General features: G+C 39.4%; 2 protein-coding genes and 1 long non-coding RNA gene across 6 annotated transcripts; 2 read left to right on the forward strand and 1 right to left on the reverse strand.

Annotated features, from left to right (window-relative positions):
• Positions 1-3,228: 3,228 nt before the first annotated feature.
• Positions 3,229-3,957, forward strand: LOC141648679 (uncharacterized). The gene is made up of 2 exons (XM_074457403.1): positions 3,229-3,566; positions 3,612-3,957. Exons 1-2 carry the CDS (start codon positions 3,229-3,231, stop codon positions 3,955-3,957), a joined length of 684 nt encoding a protein of 227 aa, XP_074313504.1.
• Positions 3,958-9,177: 5,220 nt separating this feature from the next.
• LOC141647229 (uncharacterized) lies at positions 9,178-13,683 on the reverse strand. Of its 4 annotated transcripts, none has more exons than XR_012545692.1 (4): positions 12,163-13,683; positions 12,001-12,058; positions 10,037-10,858; positions 9,178-9,845 (listed from the first exon to the last, which is right to left on the reverse strand). It is a non-coding gene; the product is annotated as an uncharacterized LOC141647229 (long non-coding RNA). The 4 variants fall into 4 exon arrangements; XR_012545691.1 differs by having other exon boundaries at positions 10,037-10,438; positions 10,806-10,858; positions 12,001-13,680; XR_012545690.1 differs by having other exon boundaries at positions 12,001-13,682.
• Positions 13,684-21,629: 7,946 nt separating this feature from the next.
• LOC141647230 (transcription factor UNE12-like) lies at positions 21,630-27,118 on the forward strand. Its single transcript, XM_074455341.1, has 7 exons — positions 21,630-22,172; positions 23,687-23,782; positions 25,596-25,718; positions 25,822-25,887; positions 26,041-26,106; positions 26,351-26,428; positions 26,610-27,118. The coding sequence occupies exons 1-7, from the start codon at positions 21,861-21,863 to the stop codon at positions 26,838-26,840; spliced, it is 972 nt and encodes a 323-aa protein (XP_074311442.1). The 5' UTR covers positions 21,630-21,860; the 3' UTR covers positions 26,841-27,118.
• Positions 27,119-27,862: the final 744 nt, after the last annotated feature.

The following is a 27,862-nucleotide window of genomic DNA, read 5'->3' on the forward strand; positions in this document are numbered from 1 at the left end:
CTAATGAAAAGAGAAGAACTTGAATAAACTAGTAGAATTAAACTAATAATTAAAGAAAGATTACAACTTTTTATTGAATGAAAATGAGAGAGAAAATATTAGGGTTCTACAATATTGAGAGAGAGAATAATAATCTAGTCTAATTTCTAAGGTAGTCTCTAATCGATGGTTGGAGTGTAAGGGTGTAGTCTTTATACTAGTCTAATTAGTAATAATAATAATAATAATAATAATCCTCAAAGATTCTAATTACACGACACCTTAACTCCAAAACCCAAAACAAAAGCAAAACAAGAGAAACAAAGGAGGAAAACGACGGATGAAAAATAGCAGCAGGGGCCAAGGGCCGGCAGTCCGGCGGCCGGAGTCTTGAACGGCGCCGAGGCATTTCAGAATTGGACGACAAATACACATGTGTTCAAGGCCGGTGGAGGACGGCGGCCGGTTGCACGGCTGAAGCCTCTAGCCTTGCTTGTTTTGTTGTTCATTCGAAGACAAGGAGGAGGAGGATGGTCATCTAGCCGGTTGACCGGCGGCCTGGTAGTCGGCTCAGGGTGCTTCAGCGAAGATGGAGCTGCTGGTTGTTGGTGGCGGTGGATGCCGGTGGTGCTGCTGCTCTGGCCGTAGGGTGGAGAATGGAGGATGATGGTGATGATGATGAATGTGGGTCTAATGGCGAAGTTGTTGATCGGAGGTGGAGGAGTGCAATGGTGCCGAGCTCGAATGTCGGGTTTTCGGTGAAAAGACATGGAAATTGGTGGAGGTAATAGTGGAGATGGTGATGTGAGTGAATTTTGTAGTGTTGATATTTGGTAATGGTGAAGTGGGAAGACTTGGGTTTGCTGTTGATGCGAGAGAAGACAAAGAGAGTTGCAAAATTGGGCTATTGGTTTGATAAGGGTCAAATGTTGACCTTACAACTATTTTAAATCTCCATTGGCTTCACCATGAGTCCATGACCCGTCTTGATCCACTTAACTCCTCGATTTCCGTCTCAATACACTTCCTTACCTACACATTATTAAAATAAAGTGATATTAATATTAATATTAAATAAAAATTCTGACTAATTAATAAATATAACGACAACGACTATTATTATAAATTAGTAAATAAATGAGCTAATTAGACAATTAAACACGCAAAATCGAGTCGTAATAAGATATAAATGCGGGGTAAAAAGTGACTAAAATGCTATTCATCACTCTTCCTAGTATAATAGGTGTTTGTTGATCCTCCGGGATGTCAAGTACTACGAAATCCGCCGGGATGTAGAAGTTGCCCACCTTAACTGGCATGTCCTCAATCACACCCATCGGTCTTTGTACCGATCTATCGGCTAGTTGTAGTGTCAAGGAGGTAGGGATCATGTCATGCAACCCGACTTTCCTCGCAATGGGAAGTGGTAGTATGCTAACACTTGCACCAAGATCACAAAGTGCCCTCTTAATCCTCATGTTACCCACAGTGCAAGGGATGGAAAAACTACCCAACTACCTGGATCTTGTAGTTTCTCCAGCATGGGATTGAGGAAGATCGCACTACATTGCCCTCTAAGAGACACTAGACCATCTCCTCCCATGCTTCTCTTCTTGGTCAACACATCCTTCAAGAATTTTGTGTAGAGCGGCATTTGTGTCACTACCTCGGTGAAAGGTAATGAAACTTCGAGTTTCTTCAGCATGTCCAAGAATTTGGAGAACTTCCTCTCCCCATTCATGACTCTACTTCTATTAGGAAATGGAATTGGAGGGTTGTTGACCTTTTCGGGAGTTGAGGCTTGCTTGGTGTTAACTACTTCATTTGTTTCTTTCTCTTTCCCTTGGTTTCTTTCAACCACTCTTTCTTGGTGTCTTTCAACCACTATTTCCTCCAAAACAAAGTTATCATCATCTTCAATATAGCCACTCACCTTCCCCTTCTTAGTGTTGTCAACTCTACTTGTTGGTGAGAGAGTTGGACTCTCCTCACCATCTCTCATCACATCTCTCTTTCTCTTTGGTTCATAGTCCTTGTAAAGATCCTCCAAGTCTTTCCCAGGCCACTCCTCAAGGTCACCACATGAGCTTGTTGGTGTGATGGTGGTCCATTTCTAGGATGAGAACCTTGAGAAGGCAATGAGTGTGGAGCTCTTTGTGAAGAAGAAAGGCTTTGGTTGGCCATATATAAATCAAATGTCCTTTGATGTGCTTGGACATTTGAAAGTTTGGTCTTCAAACTTTTGAATTGATTGTCAACTTGGGCTTCTCTTCTCTCGGCTTTGGCATCCATTTCCCTTAACAATTTCTCAAGAGAGGAGGTGGGGTTGGGTGGATCTATGTATTGTTGTTGATTTTTTGAAGGTGGGTAAGAATTTTGTTTTTGGTACCCTTGTTTGTATCCTTGTTGTTGGTTGAATGGTTGTTGAGATGGTTGGTTTGGTTGATAGCTTTGTTGTTGGTATGGAGGGTTTTGGTTTTGGTTGCGGTAGTTGTCTCTTTTATGAGGTGGGATGTAGTTTGGATTGTCATGTTGCCTTTGACCTCGGTAGTTGGAGCCTTGGCCTTGGTTTTGATTTTATTTCCTAGAATGACCGGGCTTTGGTTGAGGCATGTATTGAGGTTGTTGATATTTGGGGTCCAATGGTTGCCCCGCATAGGAAAGTTTCGGATCTTGGTCAGGGAAGGCACGGTAGAAGGTCTCATGGCGTTGGTAGGAGACCCTCGGTGCACCTTTCCCTTGAAGAGCAAAGCACTCTTGTTGGTCATCTTGTGGAATAGATAAATAATACTCAATGGTGTGCCCCACACTGCCACAATAGTCGCAAAATATTTGAGGAGGATAGTGCCTAGGAGGAGACCTAGGTTCTTGGACATAATAGATCTTGGAATGGCTAGGTCCGCCCTCATTGACATGCTTTGAATCCCCATGATTCTTCCCCATTTTGAACTCTTCAAATTCCTTTGTCAAAGTATCCAATTTTGCCTTGTACTCTATCTCTATCTTCGAAGGTCCTTCACTTTTGTAGTCCACTTCTCTACCACAGTTACTCTCCATCTCGGAAATAATTTGAATCATTTCCGTGATTTGAGCGTTAATACCATCAAAATTTCCACCGGATGCCGCCACGATCATGTCCTGGAACCAATTGTGGTTGAGCACTTGTTGAAACTCATTCATTCACAAACATTCTATCCTTCTTTCCTTTATTAACTTTATCTTTCTGTTTCAAATAATTTTTCAACAAAAATGAGTTCCTATAAATCTCTTATTCTTTCCGCAAATGCAATCATAGAAACCTCTGATCCTCTTTATCTCCATCCAGCTGAGAGTGCACACCCTATAGTGGTGGACACTAAACTTTCTGGAATTGAGAACTATCATGAGTGGAAAAGGCAAACGGAAATCAACATTTGCACCAAGAGAAAACTTGGTATGCTGACTGGTTTGGTGAAGAAGTCCACCAACAATCCCTTAAGGGAAGCAACTTGGGATACCTGCAATAGTCTTCTGATATCCTGGATCCTGCACAATGTGGAACCACAGATCAAGAGATCTGTGATGTATTCTGAAACTGCAAAGGACATGTGGGATTATTTACAAAAGTAGTTCTCTGTGAGCAATGGAGCCAGAAAATTCAGACTAAACAAGGAGCTAGATGATCCGGAGCAAGGAGAGAAGACTATCTGTGAGTATTTCACATATCTCAGAATCCCGTGGCAGAACATAGAGCTGATGAATGATTGGCCTCCTCTAAGTGAAATGACCCCTGAGATATGGGCTTTCCTTGATGCTCAGCACAAAAAGCAGGAAGAAAGGAAACTCTTTCAGTTCCTCAATAGCCTGAACCCTTCCTATACCACCATGAGAAACAATGTCCTCATGATGAATCCTCTCCCAACAGATAAGGAGGCAGCTGCCATCTTTCAACAGGAAGAAGCACAAAGAAGAAATTACAAAACCAGTGTGAAAGTTTAAACTGAGAATGCTGCTTTCTTTGCTGATCAAACTCCACCTGACACCAGATCTCAATGCACTGCTTGTAGAAAGAAAGGTCATGTCAGAGAGAAGTGATGAAAAGTGGTTGGCTATCCAGCTGGTCAGTACTTTAATTTCCAGCAAAGCCTGAAGCTGCTAATTTCCAGAGTACTCATGAACATGCCGGGACTGGTTTCAAGGGATACAAAGCTGGGGCAAGCAAAGACAAGTTTCAGAAATATCCCAACAAAGGGAGAATGGCTGCCAATGTTATAACTGGTGAAAGGAGTGCTGAGATGGCAGGTGCTATTACTCTGACTACTAAACAGTTTGAACAAATGACGAGCAACCAAAAAGGGAAAGGTATGAGCACTTATCCTGAAATTGAGGATGAAATGGAGGCCAACTTTGTAGGTATGGCTCTAATCTCTTGCAACAATGTCAATGTCATATCCCATGAGTGGATAATTGACTCATGAGCTTCTGATCACATGATATCAGATTTAAGACTCTTAGAAAATTGCAAAGAGCTAAAAGAAAAACCCAAAATTAACTGCCAAATGGTGGTGATGCCTCACATGTTTCTCACACTGGTTCTTTTCAACTGAAAAATGGAATGAAACTAAATAAAGTTTTATATGTTCCTTCATTCAAACATAACTTGTTATCTGTGCAAAAACTAATCAAGGATGAACAATGTGTTGTTTTGTTTTAGGAGCACACTTGTGCCATACAGGACTCTCATACCAGGAGGATTAGGGCTCTGGGCAAAGAAGAGAAGGGCATCTACCATCTAGTTAATAGTGCTAGCTCACCTCAAACTAGTCTAGCAAGTGTTTCTGTTGGGAAATGTAACTCTAAACTCTGTAATATTAACTCTTATTTTGTTTCTAGTACTGGTATGAATGAAACAGAAGGCATCATTTTTAATACTTCTGATACCTATCAGGATTTGTGTAAGGATTTGCCAATTATTAATGAAAAGGATGGTGACATTTGACATTTAAGGTTGGGTCATGCTAGCAATCACAAACTGAAACACATACCTTGTGTGGCTTCATCTCTTCACCAAAATAATCACAGGGTGTGTATCACTTGTTCTATGGCCAAACAAACCAAACTGCCTTACCCTATCAGAATGAGCAAAGCTTCTCATATTTTTGATCTGGTCCATGTTGATGTCTGGGGGCCCTACAGAAAGGAAACTAGGCACAAACACAAATACTTCCTAACTCTGGTAGATGATAACTCCAGAGCCACTTGGGTTTACTTAATGAAACATAAGTCTTAAGTGCCTCAACTCCTAATTCAGTTCTATCATTTTGTCCAAAATCAATAAAGTATCAAGATTTTAAGGTCTGATAATGCTCTGGAACTTACTGAGGGAGAGAGTAAAAGGTTCTTGTTGTCTAAGGAGATATGGCAACAAACCAGTAGTATGGACAGACCTTAACAAAATGGAGCGGTGGAGAGAAAGCATAGGCATTTGTTAGAAATTAACAGGGATCTTAGATTTAGTTCTGGGTTGCCTCTCTCTTTTTGGGGAGATTGTGTGCTCACTGCAGCATTCATCATCAATAAACTACCCACAGAAGTACTCCACAATAGAACACCATATGAAATACTCTTTCAAAAGGCACCTGATTATCAAAGCCTCAAAGTCTTTGGATGTTTGGCTATGGTCTATAATCCCAGTAGGGATCGGACAAAGATAAATTTTAACCAAGGGGTATTCCCTGCATCTTTCTTGAATACCCCCTATATCAGAAGGGTTACAGAGTTTATGACATAGTCAAGAAACATGTTTTTGTGTCTAGAGATGTCAAGTTCTTTGAGAAGGTATTTCCTTGCAAAATAAAGAAGTTTTGAGCTTATTTACACTCACTGCAACCTGAATTGTCTCCTCCTGTCAACAATGATTTTTGTAGCTGATGATGACACACTGCACACCTCTAACCCATATGTTGAGCCGACCACTGGTTCTGATTCTGGAGATATACATGGCTCTGTCGATCACAAGAGAGATTGCCACTGAAGCCACTAGACCCCCAAGGGCCAGAAGAGCTCCAACATGGGCCCATGACTTTGTTGTTGACAATCCTGTTATGGCACCCATCCCAATAGTAAATATGGCCCAGCTTCACCTCACAACAGAGGATGCTAAGGCTTTTGCTGGTCATGCTGTTGTGACCAACAGTGATCTTGTTCATTTCAGTGAAGCTATCTAGGACAAGGTCTGGGTTCAAGCTATGAATTTGGAGCTCCAAGCTCTGGATGCTAATCATACTTGGGTACTCACAGAATTACCTAAGGGAAGGCAAGCCATAGGGTGTAAATGGATCTATTAGACCAAATATAAACCAGATGAGTCCATATAGAGGCACAAAGCTCGTCTGGTTATACAAGGGTTCAGACAAAGATATGTCCTTGACTATGAAGAGACCTTTGCACCTGTGGCCAAAATATCCACTATGAGGGCCTTACTTGAGGCCATTTCTATGAAAAACTGGGTCACTTGTCAAATGGATGTCTCTAATGCCTTCCTGTATGGAGACCTTGAGGAAGATGTCTATATGAAACTCCCTTTAGGTTACTGCAATGGCATGATCACCTTGCCAGGACAAGGGGAGTGTGAACCTAAGTCCCCTGGCAAGGTATGTAAACTGCTAAAGTCACTGTATGGACTCAAACAAGCTCCAAGACAGTGGTTTTCCAAACTATCCCAAGTCTTATTGGAATGCAATTATAAGCAATCCCAGGCTGATCATTCTCTCTTTATCAAACAACACCATGGCAAAACCACAGTTGTTCTGGTCTATATTGATGATATGGTTATTGCTGGAGATGACTTGACTGAAATAGCTACATTAAAGGCTCACCTAAGCTCTGCATTCCTTATGAAGGACTTGGGAGAATTGAAATATTTCTTAGGGCTTGAAATTGACAGGAGTGGTGCTGGTATATTTATCTCACAAAGAAGTTACACATTGGACTTATTATCTACATTTGGCATGCACATATCCAAGGCTCTAAGACTACCAATTAATCATGTCCTTAAATTGGAACTTGGCAAGAGGACTCCTCTGCCTCAACCTGATATTTACAGAAAATTGGTGGGAAAACTGATTTTCTCACAATTTCTAGGCCTGACATTTCTTTCTCAGTCCAGATATTGAGCTAGTTCCTACAAAGTCCAACCTCTGATCACATGCAGGCAGCTAGAAGAGTTCTTAAGTATCTCAAGTCTGCGTCAGGTCAAGGAGTTCTCTTTGCTAGCTCCTCTGCAACTCAGCTCACAGCTTACTGTGACTCAGACTGGGCCTCCTGTGCCTACAACAGGAAATCAACCACAGGGTATTGCGTTCTACTTGGACAATCTCCCAATTCCTGGAAATCCAAGAAGCAATCAGTTGTATCCAGATCATCAGCTGAAGCTGAGTATATAGCAATGGCTATGACCACTTGTGAAATTACTTGGCTCTTTCATTTGCTTCAGGATCTAGGGCTTTCTCACTCAGGACCAGCTCATCTGAAATGCGACAACCAAGCTGCCTTGGCCATTGCTACTAATCTAGTATATCATGAACATACCAAACATATTGTGGTTGATTGTCACTTCATTCAAGTAAAAATATCCAACAAGGGCTACTTACTACCTCTTATGTTAACACCAAAGAACAAGTTGCAGATATCCTCACTAAATCTCGTCCAGTGTCACAGCATCACTACCTCATGTCCAAGATGGGAGTGTCAACTGGTCTCCACTCACATCTTGAGGGGGAGTGTAGAGAAAAGAAGCTAAGGTTCCATGTACAGCTGCCACTATGACAAGCAAGCACCATGGACCAACAGTTCATGACATTCATCAGAAAAGAAGAAAGAAGGACGATGGTTAATAGTAGCTATTAGTTGTACTTAGCTTGTCTTCCATCAACTTTATTAACTATATTAGACTAGTTAGTTAACTTAGTTGTTCAATGGTTATTGTACAAAACATACTTTTTGCATTATTGAATACATCATCAAAAAATTCAACCAAAAACTCTTCCAACAATGAATGTAGTCTTCTACTTCCTTCATTGGCAATAAACTCAATACGTAATATAAATCAAAGTCACAAATTCTCATTTGTGACGACAAAATCCGTCACTTTAAAGAGACGTGAGACAAAGGGACAAGGGGACGTCACAAGCAAAACTCGTTGAATCATCACAAAATACTCATTACAGTAAGATAAAAAATCAAATGACCTTCAGTGTTTCAAATGACTCTTTGAATCGTTAAGGTGAGCATTGAGCAAGCGTACTTTTCAACATACTTTTCAGCATTGAGCATTGAGCATTGAGCATAGGGATGTCAATGGATCGGGTTCGGGTTGGGTGATGCCTCATCCGTCATCCATCCGTCCTTTTAAAATCTCATCCAACCCGTCCGTCATCCGTGAAACCTATCATCCGTCATCCATCCATCCATCATCCATGGATGAAACGGGTGGATCGGGTGATAAACGGGTGTTGTGTATTTATATATTTCAACTTAAAAAAAATGATGATTTTTTTTTTCTCTACAAAAATAAAGTTAGATAATTAGTTAGTTTAACTTTTTAGTGTGTAGGTTCACAAAAATATCTATATTGAGAGTAGACAAATATGAAAATTTAAATATTTTATATCTTAATAATGTGTTATATGTAAAAAAAAAATTAAATAAAAAGTAATAAAATCGGGTGATGGATGAATGTCGGGTGGAGGGCGGGTGGAATTTCTTCATCCAACCCATCCGTCATCCATCATCCGTTTCATCCGTCATCCATCCATCATCCATTTAAGTAGGGTTTTCATGCATCTTTTAGGATCGGGTGGATCGGGTTTTGATGGATGCGGGTGAAATTGACATCCCTAATTGAGCATTGAGCATTGAGCACATCAGCAGCTTCTTGGAAAGCTCGCAATGTGTGAACTTGCTAAATTAACGTGTGGGACTGTTGCTTATTGCTCTATTTGTGAACTTGGTAAATTAACGTCTGTGTCTATAAATTAAATCTAGTATCATTTACTATTTTTCAACAAAAATTTTTTTAAAAAAATGAATCCCTCTCATCAAGCCCACATGATAGACATTGATGGTGGTACTACTCCTACCAATGGAGACGTTCGAAAGACATGGTTACCCGCGAATCCATTCACCATTGAACCAAAGACTCTTACTGACATGATAACGGAGAAAAATTTTGAATCATTGACTGATCATGGTGGTGTAAAGAGTCTTGCTTTAACATTACGAACCGATGAAACAAACGGTATAAGTAGCAATGTCACTGAAATGAGTGACAGAAAGAGAGTTTTTGGTTCCAATGTTTACCCTAAACCACCCAACAAGGAGTTGTTGAGCTTTGCAATAGAAGCTGCAAGAGGGGTCACCATCATCCAGCTCTTGGTTTTGGCTGTCTTCTCAATCGGGCTTGGGATCATGCAAGAAGGTCCGAGTAAAGGTTGGTATGACGGCTTGAATATACTCATAGCAACCATACTGGTGGGTTTAATGTCCACTGTGAGTAACTTGAGCCAAAGCAGACAAATGGAGGAGCTGTCTAATAAAAACAGTCATGTACAAACTCAAGTTCTAAGAGACGGCCTTCCCCAAATTGTATCCATCTTCGATATTGTCGTGGGCGATATCGTCTGTTTGAAGATAGGGGATCAGATTCCGGCTGATGGGTTGTTCTTGGACGGCCATTCTCTCAAGGTGGGGGAGTCGAGCTCGAGCGTCTCCACTGAGGAAAATCCGTTTCTGTTCTCTGGCGCAAAAGTTGCTGATGGGTATGGAAGAATGATGGTAACGTCTGTAGGGATGAACACGAGGTGGGGTCAGATGATGAGCTCGCCGACCTTGAGTGAAAAAACACCATTACAGGTTAAGATTAAGAAGCTGACAAGCTACATGAGCAAGATTGGTGTAGTCGTCATTGTTGTAGTTCTTAATGTGCTTCTGATTCGTTATTTCAGTGAGCATAATGAAAATACAAAATTCAGAGGTGCGAAAACAGGAAAGATTAAGGAGACGATTAATGAAAGCTTACAATTCTTTCTGACAGCGGTTACCATGGCAGCGGGGGCCAAGTTTGAATGTCTTCAACCAGCGTTGATTTTAACGCTAACCTCTTCCATGAGAAGGATGATCATGGAAAAGTGTACCATAGTGAGAAATCCCTCTACTTTCGAGACGCTGGCATCGGTCACAGTCATGAGAAGGATGATCATGGAAAAGTGCACTGACAAAACCGGTACTCTTACTTCAAACGAAATGATTGTTGCTGAGTTTTGTGTAGGTAAAGAAATGGTCACTGGCTGTGGCTGTGGCTCCCTTGCTGTCAATAACCAAGTTCAGGAGTTGATTTACCAAGCTGTTGGTCTGAACACGACTGGCAGCGTCTTTCAAGTGACTTCTGGATCAACATCAACTCCTCAAATATCAGCAAGTCCTACAGAAAAAGCAATTTTGGATTGGGCCATGCATGATTTTGGTATGGACATCCGTGCTGTGAACCAAAACTTTGAGATTATGCAAGTTGAAACGCACAAATCAGAGGAAAAAAGAAGCGGGGTTATGGCCAGGGAGAAAGGGGGGAACAAGGTGCAAGTGCATTGGAAGGGAGGAGCTGAGATTATATTAGCCATGTGTTCCAACTACTATGACAGACAAGGGATGCTCATATATATGGAGAACGAAGATAACTTAAAGTTCAATGAGATTATCCAAAATATGGCATCCAGAAGCTTAAGATGCATTGCTTTTGCACATAAGCAAGCAGAGGGAGAAGTCATGAAGATTGATAAGTGTAAGCTGACCTTGCTTGCCATAGTAGGGCTCAACAACCCATGTCGGCTTCATGTCCAAGAAGCTGTAGAAACATGCAGGAATGCAAAAGTTGCCGTCAAGATGATTACTGCTGACAATTTGATTACTGCTAAAGCTATTGGTTTAGAATGTGGAATTTTAAAACCAGAAGACCTATTATATGACGAAGCAGTAGTAGATGGTACAGAGTTCCAAAAGTGGTCAGAACAAGAAAGAATGCAAAAGATTGATCAAATCCGAGTAATGGCTAGATCATTGCCATCTGACAAGCTGTTTATGGTCGAATGCCTGAAGAATAAAGGACATGTGGTGGCTGTTACAGGCAAACGTGCAAGTGATGCGGCTGCTCTTAAGAAAGCTCATGTTGGGCTGTCCATGGGAGTCCAAGGCACCCAAGTCGCCAAGGAGAGCTCGGGGTTAGTCATCCTTGATGATAACTTTGCTTCTATAGTGACTGCCTTAAAGTGGAGCCGATGTGCATATACAAACATCCTGAAAACCATTCAGTTCCAGGTCACTACTGCTATTGTAGGCCACATCGTCAATGTGGTTATCTTCTTTTTTTCAGGCAGTGCACCCCTGCTGCGTCCTGATAACTTGATAGTGGATACTCTTAGCTCACTGGCGTTGGTTAATGAGCCATTAAACGATGACATCATGACAAGGCCGCCACCTGTGACGACGTCTGAGAACCTCCTCCTTACCAAGACAATGTGGATAAATATGGGTATACAGATCTTGGGTCAAGTGGCAATTTTACTTGCCCTTCAATTCAAAGGAAAATCTATGTTTGGGGTAAGTGATAAACTGAGAGACACGATCGTATTCAACTGTTCCGTGCTTTGCCAAGCGTTCCATCAGTTTAATGTCAGAAGTCCAGAGAAGGAGAATATATTTAAAGGTATCCACCAAAACGAGTGGTTTCTACCGATTGTTGGGACAGCTATAGGTCTTCAAGTGCTTCAAATAAAGTTTCTCAACAGTTTTGAAGATACAGAGCCGTTGACTTGGAGGCAATGGGGAGCATGCGTTGCAATTGCCGCCATCACCTGGTTGTTTAATTGGCTACTCAAATGTGTTCAAGGTTTGTTCAGCATCTAGACCTAAATTTTATCCGGCCTCTGCTGTCTTTCTTGATATAGTCTCTTGTAAATTGTTTCTGTAATTTTTTCATTGATTTCATACCTTCTGTATCCCACTTCATGGTGATATTGTTGTAATTTCTTCAAGTAAATATCTTGACCTCATTACCACACAAACAACTGTCAAGTTAGGATAGCGTTGTTACCACCGAAAGATTATAAACAAATAGACGAGAAGAAGGTTTAGAAAATCAAGATATCTCACTTGATCTTCCAATGTGAGATTAGTTCACAACAAATAGCTGCCTCACCAGGCATGTCATGCCAGCATCCAAGCCTAAGGCGGCAAACCATGGACTCTAATAGTATCACTTGTTGAGGCAAGAGATCGGGCCAGGGAACATAAATTCTATAACACAGGCACAACGAAAGTGAGATTTCATCCTTTGAAGTTTGAACCGACTGGCAATAGGAGTAACCAACCCACTTCTCTTATACGAGTACTCCCTTCGCCCCAATCGTTTGTTTACCTTTGATTAAAATACTTACTAGAGAGAATAAAAAAGGCAAACAAATGAATGGGACCGAGAGACTGAGGGAGTATACTATACTAGATAACTCTCTCTTTATCTATCAATATGGGATCAACTTACTATACTAGACTGAGGGAGTATACTATACTGAGAGCAAGGAAGGAGAAGGGGGAGGGATTTGGAGGAATTCATTTTCCCTCCTCGAAGCTAACCAAAATCCCTCCATCATAGAAAAGATTTGGAGGAAAGTTGTATCCAAATAGCCATACTCGATTCCCTCTTCCGTCTCTCCCCTCCCTTTCCTTTCCCTCTATTCCCCTCGATCCTCTCCCTTTCCCTCCTATTTTGCTATCTAAATAAGCCCTAAGGGTATGTTTGGATAGGAAAAGAGAAGGGAAAGGGAGGGGAGGGGGAAAGAGGGAAGGGAAAGGAAGAGAAGGGGAGGGGAGGGAGAATGAAGGAGGTGGTTTTCCCTCCAAATCTTACCTATGATGGTGGGGAAATAATTTGCCTTTTAGGAGGGAAATGGAGGGATCCATTTTCCCTCCCCTCCAAATCCTTCTACCTTCATTTTGCTAACCAAACAATGGATTTCTCATCCTTCCAATTCCTTCCCCTCCCTTTCCCTCCAAATTACTCAATCCAAACACACCCTAAGGGTTTAATTAGCATCCATTGATAGTTAAAACGCTATTTGTAATTTTGTTACAGATACAATGCTAGATGGTTGAGGCGGCCAATCAATGGTATTATACCACGTGAGAAAATTATCTCAACCGAAAGCATAAGCTGATGGTTGAGCGGCCAATCAATGGTATTATACCTCAAAATAGAAGAAACATGAACAAAGGCATCAACAATTTTTGCTTTATTCCATCATAATTCAAAACTAACAAATTAATTTGGCTCCATAAGAAATGGAATTCAAAATGCGAATGTAAGCAAACCAAAAATTAACAATGGACAGAAAGAAATACCCATAACAAAAGAAGAAAAGAGAAATAGAACACTCACCGTCTCAACGACTATGGCGTTGTATACATTTACCAAATTTGTGGGATTTTGTTAGTAATTGGGTTTGTTTAATTTCTTTGTTCATCTTCCTCGAACCGTTAAAACTGGTCTTGGATGAATAGTGCACCAAAAACACAGTACCAGTAAAGAAATGGATAACGTAAGAGAGGAAGAGAGTTATTCTACTCTTCGCGCTTTAAGATTGGATAGAGACTAGAGAGTCAATCAGTGAAGGTTAAATGGATGGTCGACCACTTAGTGGACTAGACCTAGTAAACGGTTAAACGGGTCAATCGAGTCAATCGACCAACATTGGGTTATTTCAGGTCTATCAATTTCAGGTGATCGGGCCGGGTCATTTCAGCTACGAGTAATTTTCGAGTGCATAATTATCAAGTTTTATAGAGGTTGCTTAGATTGAGGGTGAAAGGGATGGAATGAATAGAAGAGTGATATGTAAGGTGCATTTTCTATGTTTGGTATGAGAATAATTATTCACCTCCGGAATTTATTACTCTCATGAAAGGGTAATACTAGAGTTGGCATAAAGGGCCGCGGGCCGGTGGGCGGCACGGCCAGGCACGGCCCACGGCACGGCACGGCACGGCACGGCCCGGTGAGAAAATCGAGGAAGCACGGGCACGGCACGACTGGGCTTGAGACGAGCTCCGGCGCGATTTTCTTCAAAAATCCGTGCCTAGGCACGACACGGCTCAGGCACGGTGGAGCTCGGCACGGACAAGGCACGACGGGCTTGGCACGGCCCGACACGAAGAATGACCCTTTGATCATTATTTATTAAACAAAAAGTACATTAATATTTAATAAAATATATATTTAACCATTAATTATCATTTATTAAACAAAAAGTATATTAATATTTAATAAAATATATATTTAAACCATTAATCATTATTTATTAAGCAAAAAGTACTAAAAATATATCAATTATATAACCTTTTTTTTTTAAATAAAAAAAATATTAAAGCACATGGGCCGGCCCACGGACAAGGCACGAAAAGCCCATGGGCCAGGCACGGCCCGAGCACGAAAATGGTCGTGCCTTGAGCGGGCCGCGGCGTAGGTTTGGATTAGTGGGTCTGGCACGGCACGGCCCGAGGAGCCCAATATCCGTGCCTGGGCCGGGCCAATTTTGGGGAAAGGCACGATGGGCCGGCACGCGGGCCGGCCCAGCATGGCCCATTGCCAACTCTAGGTAATACATTACCCACCTTCCCCGGGTAATGATTAAGGGTGAAACATTTTCTCAATAATCATTAACCTTATATATCAAACCTATTATGAAAGAACTCATTACCAACATAATTAACTTCCCTAATAATTATCACCCATTTAGAAGAATTCACCCCCGAATTATTTCATGGATTCCAGGCAAGCCCATATTGTGGATAATAATCAGTTTACAACAACATACATTCGGGGTCGGGTTATGTTGGATCAGGTCAAGTTCGGGTCTTCAGTTCAGGTGTCGGGTCGGATTCGAGTGGAGTCAATTTTACCAGGTATACTTGAGGTCAATCGAGGGTGAATGTCTTGAAAAGTTTTGAACTAGGTGGAAAAAATAAAATAAAAACCAAGTCGTTTGTTTGACGAGCACCTTGATTCAATTTTAAGAAAAGGAAAAAAGAGAAATTTTACAATGTATTATCGAGTTTTTCAGTTTTCTATATTGTATTCCTAAATTTTGGAAATTTTGTGTTGTACTCTTGAACTCTATATATTAGTCTATATCATAACATTATTTATTATTTTTTCTAACTTAATTTTGTACCTAATCTATTAACGTCGTGTTCTTTTGGACTTAATTTCAGTTCATTACAGTTCAATTTAGCTCTATTAAGACTGTTCTTTTGGGCTTAATTTTAGCTAATTTTAGTTTATTTCAGCTCTATTCAGTCCAGTTCAGTTCAATTTTATTCAGTTCATTTCTTCAAAAATTAACTCTAAGATCGAAATAAGGAGATCTATTAATTAAACTAAGAGTGGAATGAATTAATGCAAAAAGGGAACAAACTTTATCAAAACTAATCAAAGGTGCAAACTTTGTATGGAAGAACTTCAATTAAAAAAAAACATGAACAAATAACAAGAGAGAGATTTTGACTAATTTAGCAACAAACAACAAATCCCAACAACTACTTGCAAAATGAGATCTAAAGGAAAGCAAATGAAAACAATTGATGAACAAAGAAGAAAATGAAACGGGAAAGAAGTAATACCAAACAATGAGATGGAGGAATAATAATGAAGAACAAAGCAAGAACAATAATAATAATCTTGATTGATGAAGAGTGATTCACAAGCTACAAAAGGATTTGAGTTTTTCCTCTCTTAACCATACAAATCTTCTTCACTTATTAGGATTCGATCCCTAATTTTCTGGAAAATTAACTATATATATGAAGTACAAAAGATATGAGGAAATACAAGAGAAGACGAAAATTGCTACCGAAGGAGTGAATTGTACCCGGTCGAGTATAATTGTACCCGGTCGGGTCAAATTACACCCGGTCGGGTGAAACGCAAAAATCTGGCCTAAAAACATCAAAAACACAAAACAGGTGAGATATACCCGGCCGGGTATAGTTGTGCCCGGTCGGGTCTAGATGTGCCCGGTCGGGTCTAGTTAACTGTGACACCCCCATACTCCAAGTCCTTACCAGGACCACTTAAGGTATAAGAACGTCACCATCTCGGTTACCCGAGGCAATGATAATCAAATGACAATGAAGAAACATAATTTAAATAACAATATAGTTTAAAGTGATTACATGATCAAAACCAAAACTGTTAAAATTATCAAAGCTATAAAACATCGTCTGACACGGCGGAAGACTTTTAACTGCCACGTGATGACTCATCCCAGCTATCTCATACGCGTCATATCATACCTGCTCAATAACTGCTCACCACCCCCGAATAGATCACCACGGTTTTTAAAACATTAAACAGGGTCAGTACTAATTATACAATCAAAGTCACACTGAAACAATCATACAAATAGCTCACACACAATCCCAGTCTCCATCTCCAATCACCTCATAACTGACTACACACTAAAGTGTGTAGCCCTGCCAGAGTACCCATCGCAACAGATACTCCTCGCCGCCAGTGGGGGACCGCAGCCGTTCCCACCTAAGCCCCGCTCATCTCCATCGAGCGATAAACCCATGTTCATTAATGTGCACATCTCTCCTGTGGCGGGTTCCACATGAGGCGAATCAAGGGCGTGAAGCCACTCCCGCAAATGACTCCACTCAGCCAGGGACGCACCCCGAAGAACACAGACAGATACAACAACAGTCAACGACAATAAACAACAACCGTCACAACACCAACAACCAATTGCAGTACGATAATTACTCAATAACAATAACAATCACCACACAATCATGTAACTAATACTGAGTAGGGAAGCCCTACCTGGAATGCAACACAAACAGCAGACGATCTAGCAGCTGTCTCAAAACCTTTCCTCTACGAACCCTCCTCCTATACACATAATCATACAATCACTACCACATCAACATAAACATAGAAAAACCCCAATCCCAAAATTAGGGTTCAAACAACCTTAACCAAATGCTATAAAAAAGGTACGTAGGACTTACCCTTGACGCAAGGATCACAATGATACAAAGAACGATGAAATCCGACCTCTCTAGCTACGGGATTTGCCAATAATGCGAATAAGAAGAACAACGTAGTTTGCAATCTCTTTTGAGTGTATTAGGTTTATAAAAAGTGTTTATGAAAGATGTCGGCGTAATATAAATACTAATTCGCATTATTAACAAAACCCGTCGAGATATAACCCGTTAACCGACTTACTCGATCGAGTAACTAACATACTCGATCGAGTGCCACTTACTCGATTGAGTACCAAGGCTACTCGATCGAGTACCCTACAGGCAGAACACTGTTTCGTAAATCAAAACATGCTTACTCGACATAGTAAGCCCCACTCGATAGAGTACCCAGAGACTCATAAAACCGTAGTATTACATTAACTCCCTCGGCTGCAATTTCTCCTTGTTGCTTCCTTTCTTTAAGCTACTTCCGCGCTCCAATTCCGTCCCGTTAGATTTCCCGAGCGAGGTACCTACAAAAAGGTCAACTAAAGCAAGTAACATAACTCGAAAACACCATTTATGCAAAGCATGGCGGAAAAGACGCGGATTAAGCTAAACGGGTTAAAATAACATAATAAGCTAGCTAAGAGGCAACAAAAAGAGGTCATAAATATCGAATTACGAGGGGTAAAATGGTGTTATCAACAATTCATGTGAAAATTAAACTAAATCAATTTCATTGATTATATCTAACCTTCGAAACATACGACGGTTAGTTCATAATTGCAATAACAACATGCTAATTAACGATAAACATGTGAATTCAAATCCGACATAAATAAGAACAAACATGTTTAAACAAATCATATGGTAGCAATAATTGACTAATTATCCTATAAGAAAACAATTCCACAACAATAAAGCCATCCATCGGCATTCAAAAATAAAAATAATCCCGTTATCCTTCATTCAACATCGACAATAAAATAAATATCGCATAAATAACATAATTAATACGATAAATATAAAAAGCGATAATTAAACAAAAAAAACTGCATTAAGGGAGAAAAAAAGTGATTTTTGGCACCCTCGCCTTACATGTATCTCTGACGATGCTCCTAGAATGCCGGGATGCAAGTTTCTTGGTACGTCTACGACGGTTTTCAAATCAACAAACGAAATCGAATTCAAACAACAAACACGTTTCACGTGTTTAACTCAATTTTGTGCAGCGAACTTCAAACGATCACCAGGACTTCAATAATCAATGATTTTTCAATCCGAAAGATGTTTTGGAATTCTCAAACTCTAAAGTTTCAGAATTTAGCAAAAAAACCCAGACTCAAATTACCTTTAAAATGATTAAAAACAATGAAGAATAAGGGCTGGACAGAACGCAAGCAAGGTAAAGAATTGAGCAAATTAATGCTCTAAACATTACTTATGCTGTTGTACAAAAGCACGAATCAATCAAGGGTACTACCTAGATTGTGTATTTCAAATTTGGTGAATTGTGGTGGTGTTTTAGTGGGGTTTCGAGGGAGGTTTTCGAGAGGCAGACAGGTGCTTTGTTTTGGCGGGTTGGTTGTGCTTCGTGGGAAAGATGAAGATGGTTGCTGGTTTTTAAGAGTTGTGAGGCTATGGTTCCATTAGTCTATCATGGTAGAGGATGATTAAAGTTTATATAAGCTTAGGGAACTAGAGTTTCGATTTTTAGAGAATAGGAAAGATATCAAGTCAGGTTTTTGGTAATTATCTTATGCAAACGATTTCTCTCTCTTTTCTAATTTTTTTTGGTTGGATATGGAAGGATGGAATATAGGGAAGATAGATTACTTGATGGTCAAGGATAGGAGAGTCGGTGTGTGTGCTTGGAGCTCAAGAAATAACGAGCTCCAAAGAGCCGCGAAAAACAGAGCACGCAAGAGGGGCTCGGGTTAGCTTCGTTTCGGCTCGTGGGGGCTCGAGTTATGGCTAGATAGGTTGGGTTATGGTCTAGGGTCAATGGGCTTGGTTTAGGGAGTAATCTAGGCTACGTTGGTGTCGGGTTTAGAGATGTTTTGTAATACCACGGTTTTCTGAGTCTAGTATACTCGGCCGAATAGGGCTAACTCGGCCGAGTAGTGCGTCGTGTGTTTCTGGTCAGGCTAATGTCCAGGAATACTCGGCCGAGTATGGTAATACTTGACCGAGTAAGGGATACTCGACCGAGTATGCTCAATACTCGACCGAGTATCCGGTCTGATGGGTTAAATTCCGCGATTTGGTTAAGGTGATTAGAGATCGTATAATTATGCTTTTACAGTTTCTAAATCATTTTACCAAAACCCTAACGACGTTCATCTCTCTCTCTAATCACCCTAATCACTCTCAAGGCTAATTGATCGATCGCAAGTCTACACTTCCGTCTCTTGTCTCAATTCCTTTGGTAAGTCTCTGGTTCTTTGTAATCAGCTAATAGGTTGTCTTTTAGGGTTTGGGCCTAATTATTGTTTTGGGTTAATTTGGGGGTTTAGGGTTTGGTCATCATATGTGTGTAGATTGTTGATTATCATTGTTATAGGTGACGATGTGGTATTCGTTATGCATTTGTATGATTGATTGCAGTGTAGCGGATTGCGAAAAGGTAGGGTTTTCCTACTCAGTTTACCGTTAATTGATTTAAGATTATGTTTGTATTGTGTACGATTGATTATCTGCTGATCATTGTTGGAGCGTTGGAGTTGGTGTGGTTGTTGTGATGGTTGTTGAGTGGAGTCACTTGCGGGAGTGGCTTCATGCCCTAGTTTCGCCCTCTGTGGAACCCGCCATAGAAGGGGATGTGCACATTAATGAACAGGGTTATCGCTCGTTGGTGAGCGCGGCTTAGGTGGGGATTGGCTGCGCTCCCCCACTGGCGGCGAGGATTACCTGTTGCGATAGGTAATCTGGTGGGCTACACACTTCGGTGTGTAGTCGGTTACTATGTGAGATCGGGTGTTTGGAGGTGGATGATGATCAGCTGGTTGCCTTTTTGTACCTGTCTTATTTTGATTATACAGTAACTGGCCCCGTTGTTGTTTTGTAAAACCTGTGGTGATCCATTCGGGAATGGTGAGCAGATTGTGACAGGTGATGTTGTTCACTAGCTATGGGGCCGTCGTGGGGAGTCATCACTCGAGTCTAGCTTCCGTTGTTAAGAGATATAACATTCAGTCTTAGTTGTTGAACTTTCGTAGTAGTACTTTGGTTTTGGTTTTGGATCATGTAAACTTTAATTATTTATACTTTAGTAATTATGTTTTGGATTGGTAACTTTGATATACTAACCTCGGGCAACCGAGTTAGTGACGGTCTCTCATGCTAGGGTGGTCCTGGTAATGCACCTTGGTATGTGGGGGTACACATGTTTGATGCGGGTTTGGGTGCTGCCAAAATAGGGTATGCGAGTTGGTGTTGTGGATTGTTTTGGTCGAGTTTTGGTTGGGTTTAAGGAGGGAATTTGGGCTGGCCATGGTGGGTTCGAACATGGGATCATGGGGGAAGGTAATGGGTTGATATTTGCCTCGAGATTCGGGCCTAAACTTGGCCCAAAATCGCTTCCAAATTGCTCTTCAAAGCGCATAAAAATGGGTTTAAAAATCGCTTTAAAAACCTCGAAAGTTCGAATTAAATAAAACGATAAATAAAAACCGTCACAAAATCACATTTTTTATTTTCCCAATCAAAATAAATAACTTTCGAATTAAAATTCAAATTAAAACTTTCAAAACAATTTATAACAATAAATCGTAAATAAAAGCTCGAAACTCGAATTAAATTCAAATCGAATGAAATAAATTCCATTTATTTCAAAAATCATTAAAACATAAATAAATGAAATAAAAACTTGTATTTCATAAATTTTCAAAACCAAAATGCAAAGAAACAAATACTGTAACTATTTATTTCAAAACATTCAAAATGTCAATTTAAATAACTATTTAACTTAACTAAAACCGTCGACGTAACCTTGCTTGACATCCATATGACGTATCCATATCACAAGCACGTCATTTGAGAATACATGTGTCCTATCGTCATCGGGTGGCTGACGGGATTTCTGTAAATTCCAATATCGACAGATACGGGTATCTACAGTATCGTAGGATCGTAAAATCGTAGGATCGTATTATGATCATATCTCAGACATTTTCAAATGTATAGAACAGTAAGATTCTACAACCATGATAGAATCGTAGGATTCAAGATCGGTAAAGCGTTTTTTAATCGTAGAATCGTATGATCGAATAGGGGAATTCTGACAACAATGCTAAAAAGTATTTTCTTTTGGCTGAGACCCTAAAAATTAAAACTTTATATATATACGATATACCGTACATGAATTATACGGAGTCTAAACTAATTAACATATAAATTACTTCAACCACCCACAGAAACCATTCAATTAATGACTAATCTATTTGAAGAGTAGTATTATTCTTATAGGTCTCAATCACATTTTTTTATTTACCAATAATACAAAGTATACTAATCACAAAAAAGACCACTTTATTAAAAAGTCACACCACAAGTCCACAATATAAGTAGCAAAGACCTCTACCTCCTCCCTCATATAAATCAACAACAAAACCCACCCAAAAATTCAATTCAATTCAATTCCTTAATTCTCTTACCACACACCTCAGTTTTCCGCAAATTTGTATAAGACGGTTTTACACAACTCTATTATAAACCCGTCTTTAAATTGTAAGACGATTTTACAAGAGACCGTTTATTTCCACGTAAAACCAACCTCGACTCGCATAATATTTCCGCATAAATTTTGAAACTTTACTGTAAAAATGGCAAATAATCAAACACCAGAAGGGTTAGGTGATGAGTTCTTTGAACAAATATTATCAGTTCCATCCGGGTATAATTCGGGTGGAGGTGGGTATGTAGGAAGCGGGTCGGGTGGAGGTGATCATGGGCCGGGTTCGTTAAATTTTTTGGGATTGGGCCCGGGTGATGGGCCGGTCCATGGTGGAGTTAATGTTGGTGGGTTTAGAGATTGCATGGGTTTGGGTTTGCCTTTGGGTCTTAATTTGGATCATGGTAGTTCTTCAAGTGGTGGTGATGTTGGTAATGTTGCTTCTCCTTCTTCCAGAATCAATGTAAGTTTGTTTATCTTCTTTGTTTTTGTATTGTTTTGTTAAATTATTCAACTTTTTGGACGGTCGATAAGGATTTTCTAATAATAGCTTATGCACCTCGTTTATTGTCATTACTTAAATGACGTGTTTTACGTGTTATATGTTTGTCTATAACTTGGTTTAGTATGAGTATGAAGTAGATGATACGTTTATTACTATTATTAAATGAGGTGCGTTATTGAGTGGTTCTTCAACTTATACACATACCCTACAAGTCACATGATTGATGATTGAATAATTTGTAAGTACTATACAAGTGTACGGTCATGTCCTTTGGTGTAACCTCTGCAATTAGTCTTGTATAAAATGGTATACTTGGTACTTGACAATTATAGAGCTTGAACATGAAACAATTGTGGTATTATGGTATTTAATTTCCATCATCGCAAGACCAACTGAAATGTATACAAATTCTTATTTAAGACTGTTTTAACTTAAGACGATCCTCACACCCGATTAAAATAGAGGTCGAAATAAAAAGATGTTGTGAGAGGTATTAAGTTAAGACGAAAGTTTCTTACTTTGTTGTGGACAAACATTGTTGTTTCTCAATTTGAGATAAAGCAAGAAATGAATAACTTGTGTTTTCGAACAAGATACGTTTCCCAAATATCTTATTCAAGAGGAAGAAAGTTACTTTTACACAAATTCTTGTAAGAGATCGTCTTTCAGAAGACTCTAGTGAGTGGAAACTTATTTCAAGTAACATCCACTTTATGATGATGTCAGTAGAACAGTGTTACTTGCTATAACTTCATTAGTGATAGGAGTATATTACCCCATGAACATCCAATAAAATATACTTGTAGGAGTTTAGGCAATATACTATTACTTATGGAGTACTTATACAATGAGTAATTGGGGTTCAGTGCATGTATGATTCATGATTTTATGAGGAAAAGCGGTATTCGTCTGCGTATATTGAGACATATTATGCCCTCGGATATCATACCATCATGTTGTTTATAATAATCTCCGCATCTAACTACTGTTTCCTGTTTATTAGTACTAATAAGCACTGTATTAACCATGGGGCTTAGTTGATTCTGGCGTCAGGGTAATGACAAGATGTGTATGTCCGTGACCAACTTTTCCATAATAAAGATTAACGAGTCACTAAGTTGGTTCGAATTCTTGCCTGTTCACAGGAAAATAATGCTGGGATTCTTCTAACTTTTTTCCTTGATGAAAGCATGAAATTTGATTTAAAATCAATTAGCTATGTTTATCTGGAAAATAATTGGAGGAAACACTCTTTTTTTTCTGTCTTTTCCTGTGTTTGTTAACACGGAAAGTAAACGAAAAAGTGATGGAACAAGCCTTTTGCTTTGTTTTTCTGTTTGTTTCAGGAAAGTGTTCTTAAATCGGCCTTAATTTTTTCCTGTATCGTAATTGGCAAGGGAAATGATAAATAATACATGAAGATTTGATGATTTAATGAATCAGTGAATTAAGTGTTTGCTGGTATGTTACAGGAGAGCGAGTTGCATTTGACAAACTTATTTCCAGCATTTGGTCAGCTTCAATCTCACTCTATTCGTGCTCCTCCTCCGTCCATTCATGTTCATCAGGTTCATTTTTCCTACTCTTCTTTCTCCTATCGGTTAGTTCACATTCACGGGACACTGATAGATGTGTATGCTTAACTGCTCTAAAAACATCTAGCTGAATGTTTTAACTGAACCATCTGTATCAAATATGGCTGATTCCGACTTACTTGCGCCTGTAAAGCCTTCACAACCGGTTATGATTTAGTGTGGTAGCTTAGATTCAACACCATGATAGGAATTACCAAAAGAACTATATAGGTGATGCTACTGTATTACAGATATCATTTCGCTTAAAAGAATAAACCAGCGATTAATCTTTCTGTTTCTTGATACAGGGTAGAAGTTTGATTAGAGCTATGATATTATTGTATCATCATAAAATTCCTTTCTAAACAAATTATGATAGCTTTATTCATGTTCCCTTATTTTCCGATGGAACGGATTCTTTTTAGTAATACTAATTTACAACTTGCATATTAATATCATATCTGATCCCTTTACCAAATTGTTGTTGTCAACGGATTTCAAGGATATATTACATTGATTTTAATAGAAAAAAGGATGATTGAGACGCTTTATCTAATTGTGGTGATAAAATAACGATTGAATCCTTACACGGACATTTGAAAGGTCCATGTAGGCCAGTCGCCTTTTATTTGAGATTAGAGCATGCTGCATTATTTTTGGAACTGAGTTGTACCTTAGCAAAAGGGATAGTGATCTTAGTCTATGATGGCTTTCATCCTGTTTTGAGCTGTGACAGCATAGACCACTTCGGAAAGGTTTTAAGGGTTACCACGGCCATATCACTCCGATTTTGGACACGTGACACACGTCCAAAGGATAGTGTCCAAGTAACATTATGTAAAAGTACTTTGAGCCGGTATCATCTTTATCAATGCCGTGCTGACTAATTCAAACATCAAGACTGAAAACGAAATTTAAATCCAAGATGTCTCTTCCAGGAGGCCTTGTATCCACACGAGCAAACCACATGATGCTTCCTTGTCGTTGTAGGGACAACGTAGTCTATTCCAACGTAATTAATTGTGATTGATGTCATCGGAAAAAAGAGAGTAAAGTGTCCTAATACTCATCCACTGTCTCTTTGACGCTCTTGTCAATGAGCAAAATAAGTGCTGGGTGCCCACATGTGCAAAATGTCTTGATCATTTCTTAATCATAATCTCAAGAGTTGACATTAACGTTTGAAAACATGGGTTATGTGAAGAATATGTAATTGACCTTAGTCACAGGCTCATCAACATGCCTTTATTCTTAACATCCGTTGATTTATAGATCTTGCCTTCTTGGTCATTTCTTTTCGGTAATTGTCTGTCTTTTCCTTTACGTGATTAAAGGGCGTGGAATTTTTAGCAGCGTAATGAAGCAGAACATAAGCTTTTTTCTTTATGATTAGCGGCATCAGATGAAAGAACTTGTCACTAATGTAAAGGGATTAATTCCGATTAAATAATAAAAATGAACCTAAGAAGCATATTCTGTAGTTTGGAATGTTAGAAAGCATTTTTTATGTCAATCACTCGGAATATAGCCTATACAGTACATCTTTGTGCTGATTATCGCAAGAGTTGAAGGATTAAGTTCATTTTATGTAATGTCAAATATTCGATCTTTGATGTTTTTTCTGTTACAGAACAGCTCTGTATCGGTTAACTTGGCATGATTTTTGCATATTGTAACTACTTTTTTATCTCGGCTTGTTAGAGTAAAATTATAGCGTCAAGGTTACACACGTTCAAAGTTCAAACACAAAGTCTTACTGTCAGGAAATTAAAAAAAACTGATCGTGTTTATTTGATGATCTACGCAGAATTTTCAGGGTCATGGAGGATGTGGACCAGCTCAAAACATATCCCAGCATCCACCAGCAGTCCGACCTCGAGTGAGAGCTAGGCGTGGTCAAGCCACTGATCCTCACAGTATAGCTGAACGGGTAAACTTCACTTCTCTCACCCAGGCTCAGTATCTTGAATTTTTTTCGTATGATGCTTAGAATATTTACGTTTGCATTTGATAACCTTTTTCATGCGTTCTAGTTACGTAGAGAAAGGATAGCAGAAAGGATGAAGGCTTTACAGGAACTGGTTCCCAGTTGCAATAAGGTCAGTGACGTGTTGGTTACCTCATGTCTAACGGAGTACTTAGACGTTACTTAATTCATTCTGACTTATGCTAAATATATTATTTAGTTAATTCTGCTTTACCTATAAGATAATGTTCTTAAGTGATCTTCAATTCATTGGTGCTTTGTACAGACAGACAGAGCAGCAATGCTTGATGAAATCGTTGATTACGTCAAATTTCTAAGGCTTCAAGTCAAGGTATCTTCTCTTAAAGTATTATTAGGCCGCCTCCACAATTGAGCTATACGATTTCTTTCCATTTTTAATGGATTAAAGTACAAAATCAAGTCGGAATAGTTGCTCCTTTTTGCGCAGCAGTCATTATCTAATAATCGCGATGCTATTGTTAAATGGCAATTATACTATAAACAAAAAGTATATCCACTTGCTATTTTTCTAATGCATTTCCTTAGCATCTTAGTTCTCCAATGGCTTGAATCAGGTTTTAAGCATGAGTAGATTGGGCGGAGCTGGTGCTGTGGCCCAGCTTGTAGCCGATGTACCTCCAACATCCTTCGAGGTAACTTGAATCGACTAAATATTATCCATTCCTGTTTATGACTATTAAATGATCATATAACTAGAGCTGGCAAACCTGACCTGACCCCCGTCTAATGGATTTGAGAGGTCGTGTTTTAAATGTCAAAATGGTCAAGCCCGAGACTAATCCCCCACCGTAATTGGCTTTGTAATCTTCTAAGGGTGAAGGCATTGAAGGGACGCAACCGGCATGGGATAAATGGTCTAATGATGGCACAGAGCAACAAGTAGCAAAACTGATTGAGCAAGACATTGGGGCAGCTATGCAATTCCTTCAGTCAAAGGCACTTTGCGTCATGCCCATATCGCTTGCTTCGGCCATCTTTCAGTCTCAACCACCACCTCCTGATCACCCTTCAATGGTCAAGCCCGAGACTAATCCCCCACCGTAATTGGCGCTTCCGACTACAAAAAGGTCACTCCTAAGTCCTAAGGTTTTCTAGCTCTCGTCAAAGTGAGGATGATTGGTTATGTGGGCACTTGCACGTTTTTCTTGAGCTACCAATCTTATGATGGTCTAGTCTTTAAAGTGTAAAAGCTTGTCAAATGTGTTTGATTTGGCATCATACATAAATAAACTAATCAATGGTGGGTTCAAATTAGTGGGGCATGATGTAGACAACCTATGTTCTCAATAATTTTCTTGTAAAAGTGGGACCTCTCTTCTTGGACAGACTTGTGCCGTGACAAAAAAATGCGATCATTTTATAATAAAATGTAATTATTATTCAATAAATAATTCATTTTTATTATGAAATGATCACATTTTTTCCATCACGGAAGAGACCAACTGATTGGTAGTATGTATAATGTTTAGTATGATCATGTTGATAGAAGTTTAAATGATATTATTAGAGTAATTTGGGGTAGGTTGTCTAGGAAAGCAATGTTGGAAGCTTCTTCTTTTGGTGAAAAAATAATACAAGTGCTTTTAAATAATGGAGAAGATTAAACAATGAGGTGTTGAATGTAATTGGTTAATATTGTTCTCTTGTGAAAAAGTGAAGAGCTTTTGTGTTGATTTGGTGAGGGATCTTATTCAATCATAACTTTAATTAATTTATATGTAGGGTGGACAATAAAAGCTTATAAAAGGTTAATCAATAATATAAGTGTTTTAAATATATGAAGTCTAAGGGGATAAAGTTAAAGAAGACGAGTCTCAATTCTAATCTGAATACCACTTCGTAATATCTAGTGATCTTACCAGTTGATCTAGCTCATACATGTTTAGAAGGTTTCGAGTTTAATGAGATCATAGATGTATGTGTTGGGATAAGTTACAAGCTCGAGTCTTAACTAAGACCATCTTCCTCAACTTAAGAACGTAATTTGTTACTACTAACAAGCTCCGAGTGTTTAAGACCAATTTCTAATTGTTGTTTATGAAAGGACCACCTTGGATCGACTGAAA

This window comes from Silene latifolia, chromosome 3 (genome assembly GCF_048544455.1).
Source record: "Silene latifolia isolate original U9 population chromosome 3, ASM4854445v1, whole genome shotgun sequence".
Taxonomy (NCBI): Eukaryota; Viridiplantae; Streptophyta; class Magnoliopsida; order Caryophyllales; family Caryophyllaceae; genus Silene; species Silene latifolia.

Coding starts and splice junctions, on each gene's coding strand:
- LOC141648679 (XM_074457403.1), top strand. CDS start 3,229: ATGAGTTCCTATAAATCTCTTATTCTTTCCGCAAATGCAATCATAGAA. Junction 3,567..3,611: donor TCTGAAACTGCAAAGGACAT/GTGGGATTATTT, acceptor CAATGGAGCCAG/AAAATTCAGACTAAACAAGG.
- LOC141647230 (XM_074455341.1), top strand. CDS start 21,861: ATGGCAAATAATCAAACACCAGAAGGGTTAGGTGATGAGTTCTTTGAA. Junction 23,783..25,595: donor CGTCCATTCATGTTCATCAG/GTTCATTTTTCC, acceptor TGATCTACGCAG/AATTTTCAGGGTCATGGAGG. Junction 25,888..26,040: donor TGGTTCCCAGTTGCAATAAG/GTCAGTGACGTG, acceptor TGCTTTGTACAG/ACAGACAGAGCAGCAATGCT.